Raw genomic sequence first — 11,527 nt, forward strand, 5'->3', positions numbered from 1 at the left:
CAATAAGAGTTTCCTTTCTGTACTTTCCACGTATCTGTCTATAAAGCAGGCCTGCAAGCAATAAACTAAAGGATCCTCTTGTTCTGACTCCCTGAGAGTCTGTGTCGTTCCTTCCGGCCGTTCCCAATCGGAACGACAGCCAAGACTATGAACATTGTAAAGATAATTAAACTTTTAAATACACAAATAGAGTATTTGCATTTGTTTTTGCTTGCAAGAAAATAAACAACCATAGTCCAATTTGCTAAATTCTCGTGATAGCTTTTTCTAGACAAACTAACTGAGCTCAGACAACATAAGCTTATTTTTCAGTATCATCCTGGGGGTGGAACAAGCCATTAGAGAAGTATTTTGTATTGCTTTCCTTTAATATCATGTCAGAAAAAACCACCACAACAACCTGCTTCCCCCAAAAAACAGCAGTTATAAATGTCATTTGTCTTAATATGCTAAACTGTTGATCAAGATCTTTTGTAAACAACTGGAAAAATGCAAAAATTATACCTTTATGCTCAGGTGACATTTTGTTTACATGGATAACATCAGTAAACCAATTTTCAAAGCCAGAGGAGCAGACATGTATCCTGACAGTGAAGTAGGAACTGAAAAAAAAAGGGGGGAAGTATAATTAATAATTTAGTTAAGATTTAGGACAATGAAATTATATTTTGTTGAGGAAGCCTTCAAATCTCACACTACATCTGTTGTTACCATCTTGAAATCCACCTGAATGAACTTGACAGATATGATTACCCAAGGGATTCAGCTTCTTTGCAAATCCAGCTGCTTGCTTGGTAACTAAGTGCTAGTTACAGCTAAAAATTTACAAAAATTACTGCAAAGGGAGTCAATCAAGATTTCCAACAGAATAGCCTGGGGAAATACTGAATAGTTTTGTATTTAAATTGGGTTTTAGCTCTAGGTATCCAAATAGCAGCGTTGCTACACTGAGAAATCTGTCCTTGGGTTTTCAGTTTGTCTCACTTTGCAGGGCTGAACATCACTTATAAGAGCACATGATGCCAGTGCCAAGCCACGAGTATCTGCACTGATCTGAAACTCCTTCAGCTGTGCTGTGAAAATGTTATTTTCACTTTGGGGTAAGGAATTCTTCTCACTGATGTGAGCTTGTGCAGACTGTGTGATAGATTTAATGATAATTTCCAGACCAAGCTAGGTTCTCTTAATAAAAAATTCAAATACTGAGGCCACCCTTTTTCATGGAATTTATTTTGACTTGCAAAAGTTTCTCTTTTAGAAACTATCACTTAGTGCTCACAGGTGCAGTACAGTCAAAAGAGTCACAGAAAAGGCATCTGGAAAAACTTGCACAGGGGTTCATGTCCTGCTCAGGAACAGGGCACAATCTGGGGCTGTGCTCCACACAGCAACAAATACAGACACCTACAACAGGGGCATCAGCCAAATTAGCAAATCATTCCAACGACCTCATTGTTTCCATAACACAGGCATGATGTCAGCCTGGCTCCAGTGCTAAATCACTGACTAAGCTCACCCTTGGTATCTACAAAGACAGGCTCCACTACACCACACAAAGTTACAAATTCTGTAACTTCATTAAGATGGACAAAAGATATGGGGGGGGAAAGATATGCTGGCATAAATGGTAAAGTACCACTGGGCTGCCAAATGCTGGCATTATAGTCCAACACAATCAGTAAAAACAAAATACCCACCTGTCTTTGACAGCATTAACACAAGCAACACAGTATTCTTATAGCATAGATTTAAGGCCTCTGCTGCAGGGCCAGTAACTTCATAGGAGGGTTCAAAGTTGGAATGTCTGTAAAAATGTGTTAGTCATTGCAACAAAGCCTTCTGCCACACCAAGGATTTTACTCAAAACAGATTATATTTAATAACCAGCTTCTCAGAAACAATCATTCTTTCAACAAACTGTTTTTTTACTTCACTTACATTACAAACTACTTCCCCTCGAGCCACACTCCTGAAATAAGGATGAAACATGTTGTCAGTTTTAGAGATGAGTAAACTAAATCACATGGCTAACAAGTTTGACTTGTTTTTTTAAAGATACAGATTTAAATAAAAAAAATCCTTCTCTGAAATAAATTGAATTTCACTACCAAAGAAGTAGGGAAGGTGAGCAAACAATTTTTCCACATCTTTTTTCTTGATCAGCAAAGCAGTGGCACAGTCAGTCCCAGGATGAGGAAGTTTTCAGTTATTTTTTTCTGTCTGAAATATGTTCCCTCTGGAGAACTCCCCATCATACAGACAGATGAGAGCCACAGCCCCTTTCTGTGTGAGACAAAGCATCACAAGTGATCCAGGTCTCAAGATATTTGTTCAACTCCCAAACTGTCTCAACACAAAGATTCTGCCACCTGAATTCACATTTCCTCTGAGCATGATGAAGAGAAAAATGTCATTCTCCTGAGCAGCCACATGAGGAATCTGGAGAAAGTTTTTGAAAAAAAACCCACCCAAAACCTGGGCTACTGAAAGTGAAAACAGAGACTGTACTGCACTGTAGCTATGCTACTGTTAGTCAGACTTCAGCAATAAACATGCCATGGAAAATTCCCAAGGAAACCAGTCCAGTCTCCCTGGTAGGAGAGAATATCAGGGAGGAGAACTAGGAGTTCAATAATTAAAGCTGAGCATAGGCTTTTGCTTAAGAAAGGAGTTTCAAAGCTAAGTTTTGAACACACTGCTTCATGTACCTCCAAACTTCAGGCATATTGTAAATATAACCCTGCCAGTTTCAAACTGCCTTGTTTGAGTCCTGGTGCAGCCACAGTAGCACAGAGCTCAACACAGGCTACTTAATCCTCAAACACAGGCCCAGCCTCAGGCTCCAGTAAAACCAGGCACACATGGTTGTAAGAGAAGCAACACAGATGTGAAGCAATTAACTCAAAGTACTTCTGAGACTGAACATGCAGAGGGAAAAAAAAGTTAATTTCACTGGGGGGGGGGAAAAACATTATTCTGATTGTTCCTCCTATTCAGGATGAGCAAGGCTCATATTGAATATTATTCAATATTTCATTAGTTCACTAGTGAATATTTCAATAGTTAATAATAATATATTATTATATTATAGTTAATAATAATATAATATTTCAATAGTTCACTATTGAGCTGCAAGTGTCGCGGAAGAAATGTAACATCCCCACTTTTGAAAAATTTAAATCCCAACCTAGGAATCAAATTGCACCTTTGTACAAAGCTATGTAACTCCTCTAACTTCAATGGAACTACAGCTGCTTATGTTTAGAGCTGAAAATAGTGCACTCCAGTTTCTGTCCTTGGAAAATGCTGTCCTACGATTGCTTCAGAGGAGTTGCATGGCCTTCAGGCACTTCAAATATATTTTCAGCTAAGATGATGGTAAATAACCACATTAATTTAGCCAGTGATTGGTTCTATTGCAAAAACTGACAGAAATCTTATTTTCTTTTGCTAAGCTCCTCTTACTTTAAAGGAAGAGGAAGCTGAGGTTGTTATAGCCCAGCAGCTAAGTGAATGCCACAGGTTGTCTGGGATCCCAGGAATACAGCAATGGTCACTTCAGCTTGCTCATTCCTACAACAAAGCTTCTGTGCTTCATGTGACAGAAGGTAATGCCTGATGGCTGAGTGAATAATCCTATATATTCACATTACCAATAAATACATCTCACACTGTGCTGCACATGACAGGTATGTATGACTCCTCCTTCGCTGCATGTGTGAAGCATAAAGACAGAGTAAATCCACTCATTCTCTTCAGAAGAATTAATTAATAGTTCTATCAAGGCAGATTAATTAAATTTTTTTACCCAGGATGTCTTAAAAGATCTGTACTCAATAAGATGTGGGCTTTATAATTCTAAAAGACTGTTGAGATATGAATGCTCCATTCATTTAATATCAAAACTGTTTCTTACTGTATCTTCCTTGCATGGAGGCAATAAAGTGCCATTCAAAATCCAGTTGTTTTCTTTCCAGAGGTCTTTTTGCATTCTGTGGAACATGGGCAAGCTTCATGTGCTCACAGTAAACTCAGTGTACAGATAAGTGCTAATCCCTGAGTTCTGAAAACATATATAAGAACAAATGCTAATTAGAAAAAGGATTAAAATATAAGACAGTAATTACCGCTGCGTAGTTCAATATGGCTTGGAAACACCATTAACAAAGGAATTGTGCCTAAGGGAGCAGTCCACCTCTGCAAGCAAGATTAGATGTCAACACTGGCAACTACACCCACTGCTGGCAATTGAATATTCACCAAGGGAGACCAAGGGAAACTCCAGCGAGCACCTAAATAAACTCTTAGGAAGGTGGAAACAATGCTGGCGTTGGGCAAGGATTAAAACAACAGACCAGCGAATCCTCAGACAGCACAGCACACTGAGTGTACACTTCACCAATGCCTACCTGCAGGGCTGTAGTTCCAGTGACCGTGGCACTCAGCTGCCAGGAGACAAGGCAAAGGAACACGGGTGAAAAGGTTTACAGAGCGGAAGACAAACAGGTAAAATTCCACCTGAGGATAAATTGGAGAGCAGCATTGCCTCTGGATATTGTGATGCGCAAGACAGAAAGAGAGAGAAATAGTAGACTGAAGCCTTAACATGAATAAAATGCATTGGCAATAAATTGATGCTGCAGTCTTCTCATTTTTCCAGGCTGAATTCAGCTCAGATTAAGTCTGAGGTGGAATGTGCCTTGCATAAGCAAAAAACGAAGCATTTTTTAGCTTGGTTTGGTTTTTTTCCCAGGTTATCTTCTGAGTCATAGAAGAACACTAAATTATTTGGCTAGATTGTAACATGGAGCACAAAATAAATTTTATAGACAATGGAGGTGTGGATAATAATCATAAGGATTAGGTCATATGCTCCTAATGGAGCACAGTCATAGCCAAAACTTTTAATGAGTTTTACTCCAAGCTTCAGCATAATCAAGACACAGAGGTTTTGTTCTCACAAACTTTGGCCCAGTGCCTTTTAAGATAAAGTATGTTAGTGGAAACCCCTTTTTCTGCTCATCTGTTATATTTAACTTTAGAAGCAGGGTATGAAGACTGCAGACCACTGCAAACAGTGAACATCCAGCAAGTGCATTCCAAAATTCATGATCAAACTGCTGAAATACCAGACTGAAACAAGCACCTGGAAATGAATTGTTACTGACAGAAATTCTGCTTTTCACCACTCAAGTTTTTATCAGACAGGTGATTCTAAATGACAAGAGCAGTGCTTCTCATCTCTGAAAGCAAAGCTGAAAGGTGAACTCCAAAGCATTCGTGTGGCTGGGCACAAAATCAAAGCAAATTCTCATTTGATAAAATTTCATAGTCTTTGTAGAAACACAGAATTCAATTTAGTGAAAAAGAGACAGAAGCAGCCAAGTCTCCATGATCATATACTTTCCAAAAAATACACAACAAACCCATCACAAACATAATCTGGATTTGATTCAATTTTGGTTTGGGTAAATCACTCCTTCATTGACCAAGTTTTCCAACATTACCATCCAGAATGAAGAATATGGAAGAAAACAATCTAGAGCTACCTGGAAAGGGCTCCTCTTTCACAGGGCGGCCTTGATAAATAGGAAAACAAAACACACATTTCAGTGGTGTTAGGCATGAAAAATACCCCACTGAGGTATTGTGTCTGTGTAACTATGAAGTCAAATTTTTAAAAATAAATTGTTCTTGACAGGAGGAGTTGGCAACAGAATTGCTCTGACTCTCTCATGTTGCTGACACACCCTGGCAGGCTCACAGGACTGCTGGCTGCTTGTCCTGCTGCGCCAGCTGCAGTGCCGCTGAAACACAGCCTGCACAGGCACGCTGCTGGTGAGCTCATCCCTGAGGTCACAGCCATCTCCTTTGCAGATGATGGGTAAGGCAAGGCACTATTTATTCAAATACTTAGAATAGAAAGTTAACATATCAAAGCAGAATCAGACAGGGCTCCTTTCAACATCTTCCTGCGCCACACCTTGTCTTAAGAGAGTAAATGATGCACTATGTGGTTCATTTCCTTTCCTTCCCTCCACCTGAGCTCGAGCTGAATTTATTTCTAGCATCCTTGCATATTGAGGCAGTCATAAGTGAGAGCAGTTATGCAAAATTAAAAAAAAAAAAAGAGAGGTAAACACACTACCAGTGCTCTTCCTTCTCTTCAGTGTAGACAGCAATGTAGTCTGTCTGCTCATGGCAGCTGCAGCAGAGTAACTCAAAGATTTCTTTATTTCTATCTAAGTTTGAGCATATTTTAGTCACATGTCTGGCAAAAGGCAAAACTTTAGAACCCAAATGACAAATATCATTTAATAATTGCTGCAGAATCAATTAATTTTGTTTTTAAGATTGTAGAACATGTTGATGATGTGACAGACAAAATAAACCAGAGCTACTATAAATAAAGCAGGGTGAAATCAAGTAGGGGATTCCCAAGTGGGTTTCAGACACTCCACTGGGGTGTGATAAAAAGTCCAGATGAGAGAGTCAGACTAAAGTATGGCAGAAGTGTTCTTGTATGATTAGAAGAAGAAATGTTACAGAATATAGTCTCAATGTGACAAAACAGTTCAGCAGTTTAAAAGAAGCTCTATGATAGTCCTTGTCACAGATACACTGAGACAAAGAGGGGTGGCACTACTTGGAATCTGGACTGGCAAAATGGCAACTAAAAACCCCCCATTTATAGAAAATAATCACAGAACTCCCCTTTAAGCCTCAGATCAGCAAAAATACAATTCTTTGAAGTGTGGAGAAAGCTTAGATTTGTTTTTTATCAACGGTGTTAAATATTGAAAATTTAGAAGACCATTGATGGCCCTCTTATAAAAACATGAGGGCTGGAAGAATTGGCTTTATTGATAACACAGAATTAAAAGGCATCATAAAACCAGAGGGCTGGGTATCCTAGATGATCAATCAGATGACTCCCAGAATTTCAGTAACAGAGACAAAATAAAATCCAGTAATACACATTGAAGGGTCATGTGTGGATTAATAAAAAATAGTTATGCTATAAGAAGATGTTTCTAAATTTGAGAAATGGTAACAATGGAAGGATTTGAATGCCATTGTCATGTAGACTATTGTAAACTGCCAGTATAACAAGACTGAAAAAGTAAAATGTGATCTTCCAAAGTACCAGGAGAAGTATTTCTACTAAAAGAATAGCATCACTCACTAAGTGCTAATTTAATACCAGCAACTCATGTTGATAAAAATATGGATTTGTTATAAGAGGAAAAAAGAAAAGAAAAGCTACAGACTGACCTGGGGAACAGGAAACATAGCACACAATAGGAGAGTAAAATAGCTTGGCTTGTTTATAGTGGTGAGATAAAGGCTTTAGGAGGTCAGAAATGTTGTTTATAGGATGCTATTATAGAAACAGACATTGGCACCACCTACACTGGTAAACCAGACTGTTCCAAAGCATCACTTTGACCATTGCTCTGCTGTGTAACTACCTGAGCAGTGTAAACACAGTTCAGAACAAAGTGTGAATAGGAAGCGTTGTTCTCATTCAATAATTTTCATGATGCTGAAATTACAAAGGCACACATGAAAAATGGCACACAGCATGCTTCAAGAAATGAAGTCTTGGCAAAATGGTGCCAGGAAGGGGCAGAGGGGAGCAATTTATCTGTGAAGCCACCAGTTGCCTTATTGAACTCTTCCTTCTTCTCCTTGAGCAAGAAACAAACCTTCAACATACGACAACCGAATTTTTCGGAAAATCACCAACTGGACCTTACTTCTGGTTTCTTTGCCAAAAAGGATCCATTGTGATCATGGTTTAGTGGGAAGGTTAATTTTCTGAACAAAACAAGTCCATTTCAACTTGGAAATAACACCAGGAATCAATGTCCATCACAAAAGTAAAATGTCAGGAAGAGTGAATTCTTCATGACACTTGAGTGAAGAAAGGAGAGGAGAAAAGTGTAAAATCAGGGTAATTTTTTTAAAAATTCCTAGCAGTCAAACAGAAGCCAAGGCTGATGGATCATTACATGCACACAACTCATCATCTACCCAGGACACACCAGCAATGTTTTCAGTAAGATTCAGCTTCTGTTGTCTAAGTTGGCACTACCAGAGAGATCCAAGAGAAAGCTCCCCTCCATCTGTCAAAAGTAGCAATAAGAAAGAAATATACCTATGGGAAATCTGTGAAACTACCTGTGCCATGAACCTTGTGGCCAAGATGCAAGCAAAGCCGCAGAGCAACCAACAGCAACTTATTACAATTTGTAAAATGTAACTTTATGCTCCCATTTGCTTTTTATCATCCTTCCTACTCAGTTCCTTTTTACTTTTGTTGCTAATCAGACTTCTCCACTTGATGAAGTATGTCCTAAATCTTCACTTTTTAGTCATGCAATAAAGCTGAAGGAAGGCCTGCATGCTCTCTTTTAAGGGAGTCCTATTGCTCTCTTAAAACTCTTTAAAGAAGACTTTATGATAGCATTTCTTTCAATGCTTAGGCCTTGAGAACAAAGATAGGTATCTGTGCTCTCTGATGAAAAGAGTTAGCAAAGGATTTGTTACATCGTTGGTTTGTCTCACAAGCTCTGCTCACAGCAAATGCTGACCCCTGCAGTCATAAATGCAGCCCAACAACAGAAGAGTGATTCGAGTTCCTTTTTAATGAGACAGAGGAAAGCATCATTTCACTGCATGTTACAGGCTGGACAATCAGTGGAGGTGCAGCTTCATCACTCTTCAGGTAAATAATCTAGCCTTGAAATTAAATTGAAAGTCTCCTTTTTACTAATCTTCCACCCTCGATACTCAAGCCAGTGATGACTGTGAATGTTCCACAGCTCCACAACCCGGGTCCACTTAATCACTCACACAGCTCCTGGTTTACCTGTAAGGATTCTCAGCGACTGACACAAACACCCATTTTATACCCACTAAGGAGGGCACTAAGGAGAAAGTGCGGCTTGATTACAAGCCACCTCTATATTTTATTTCAACAATGAAAGCTGGCAGGTCATGGGGGAACTGCTCGAGTTTACAGCCATGAGCTGGCAAACACAGGAGAAGTGCTAAATCACTCCACCTCCTCCTTGCACCCTGGATGCCTGCTGTAGCGAAAATAATTTTGGGAGCATTCCCCTGGTACAGAAGGAGCCAGCAAGATGTTTATGAGGTGGGATAATTCAGAGGGCAAGCTAAACAAATAAAAACCAATAAAAATAACAATCTTTTCCCCAGCCCAAACCAATTCCTTGATGTGTTTCACTGTGTAGCTACATGAACAGTACCGTCACACAAAAGGAGACACAGAGCTTCAGCTTGTGTAAACAGTGCTGTATCTGAACATCAAGAAAGAAATAAAAACACAACTGAACAACCAGTTGAAAAATAAAGAATGGGGAAAAAAAGCATTATTAAAAACTGGGGAAAATTTGTTCTGCACAAGGGACTGCCACCAGCTTACTACAGGGATTGAGTCTAAATATTGTTTGAAGGCATACTTGCCCAAAAATGAACTTAATTTTTAATAGAGCAGCTACAGATAGAAAAGCACATGAGATTGTAATCAAACTGCTGAGGTAATGGAGCTTGAAGATGTTCCCTCACATTTTAAATTCACCTTAACTACAGTAAGGAAATTCATCAATGGCACCTGGCATCCAGCAAAGGCATCTAGCCCATAAAAATTAATTCATTACAACTCTGCTGCTTTGTTTCACATCAGCCATGAAGTGCTGTAGACCAGGTCTAATTACTGCTGTGACAAAATAAACAAAAGTTAAATGAAGGAGCCAAAGGACACGTGAGAATCTCTATACATGGCTCCAGGATTTTGTTTTACACTATATTTTAGATAAAACACACTACAAAAGAGTCAATACTCAATACTTTTAAAGTCACATACAGGCATATCACTCAGAGGTCTGCCCAATAAAGTGTGAGCACCTCAGGTTAAAGAAAGATTTGTGTCAAGAAGAGCATGCTAAGCACAGGTGATGGAATAAGGTTCATTCCTTGTTATCTTCACTTGGGTTTTTCTTTAAATTCACAGCTCAGAAATTATTTCAGAAGAAAAATAGTTGGAAATAGCTTTTTCAGAAAATCAAACAAGGTACTTGGGAATTAAATCCACAAAAGGATGAAAGCAGCTGCTCTGCCTCTGCCTCTCAGTTTTGCCTGACACTCAGCACACCTCCTTTTTGTTGTCAGAAAAGACAATTCAAAGAAAAGCTCTGCTGTATTCAAACAAGAATTCCAGCAACTATCACCACAAAACTAGCACAATTCCTGTTTGGAATTCCTTCTATTAATCTGGAACACAGTAACAGAAGCAGGTATCTTGCAATACCTTTGAAAAAGGTTAATGACCCAAGAAGAATTTGTTTGCCCAAAAAAAATAAAAAAAAAAAAAAAAATTACTTGCAGCTGAAAGCAGTGTCCTTCAGGTCAGTATTGAGGTCAATACAGTTAAATGTAGGTGACATGGACAATGGGATCAAGTGCACCCTCAGCAAATTTGTTGGAAGCTCCAAGCTGTGTGGTGCAGTCGACACAGTGAAGTGATGCCACCCAGAGGGACCTCCACAGGCTTGAAGGCAGGCTGAGGGAAACCTCAAGGAGTTCAACAAAGTGCCAGGTCCTACACCTGGGTCGTGGCAATCCCAGGCTGGGCAGAGAAGTGACTGAGAGCAGCCCTGCAGAGAAAGACTTGGGGTGATGATTGATAAAAAACTCAGCTGGCAGTGAGCCCTCACAGCCCAGAAAGCCAAGGAAATCCTTGGCTGCATCCAAAGGGTGGTCATGACAGGCATGGTCAGCAGTTCAAAGGAGGTGATTCCTTCTCTCTGCTCTGGTGAGATCCCACCTGGAGTGCTGCTGATAGTTCTGGTGTCCCCGACATAAGGACACAGAACTGTTGGAGCAAGTCCAGAGGAGGGCCACGAGGTTGGTGAGGACTGGAGCACCTGCCCTGTGAGGACAGACTGAGAAACTTGGGGCTGCTCATCCTGGAGAAGACAGAGTGGAGACCTCAGAGTAACCTTCCAGTATCTGAAGGGAGCCGATAAGGAAGTGGAGAGGGACTCTTCATCAGGAACTGCAGTGCTGGGACAAGAAGCACTGGGTACACACTGAAAGGGAGGAAATTGAGGTTAGATATTAGGAAGAAATTTTTCACTGCGAGGGTGGTGAGACACCGGAACAGGCTGCCCGGGGAGGTTGTAGATGCCCCATTAAGAGCAGTATTCAAAGCCAGGCGGGAGTAAGGCCCTGAGCAAATTGATCTAGGGGGTGTATCCCTGCCCCTGGCAAGGGGGGCTGAGGACCATACAATCCTCAGGATAACCCCTCAACATTCCGGGGACTCCCCAACCCCGGGAGACGCGCGCTCACACCCCGCACCGCCGCGCGCACCCCTCACAGCGCACGCGCTGTAACGGCTGCACGGGCCCACCCCGCGCACGCGCCGCAGCTCCTCCCTCTGCCTCCAGCCCGTCCGCGAGGGACGCGCGCGCGCCTCTGCGTCACGCGGTTGCGTCAG

The 11,527-nt window shown here is 40.6% G+C and overlaps 1 protein-coding gene across 2 annotated transcripts in view; it reads right to left on the bottom strand.

The window, feature by feature from the left end:
- LOC107203155 overlaps positions 1–11,437 on the bottom strand; it is a 24,663-nt gene extending 13,226 nt beyond the window's left edge. The window contains exons 1-2 of one of the 2 annotated variants that reach the window (XM_015624735.2): positions 10,408–11,437; positions 505–602 (exon numbers count right to left, since the gene is read on the bottom strand). In XM_015624735.2, coding sequence (XP_015480221.1) covers positions 505–602; positions 10,408–10,799 — 490 coding nt within the window. In that variant the 5' untranslated portion in view covers positions 10,800–11,437. The remainder of the gene's footprint in view (positions 1–504; positions 603–10,407) is intronic. The other variant, XM_015624734.3, reaches the window with a different exon arrangement.
- Positions 11,438–11,527: the final 90 nt, after the last annotated feature.

Source organism: Parus major, chromosome 4 (assembly GCF_001522545.3).
Source record: "Parus major isolate Abel chromosome 4, Parus_major1.1, whole genome shotgun sequence".
NCBI classification, from domain to species: Eukaryota; Metazoa; Chordata; class Aves; order Passeriformes; family Paridae; genus Parus; species Parus major.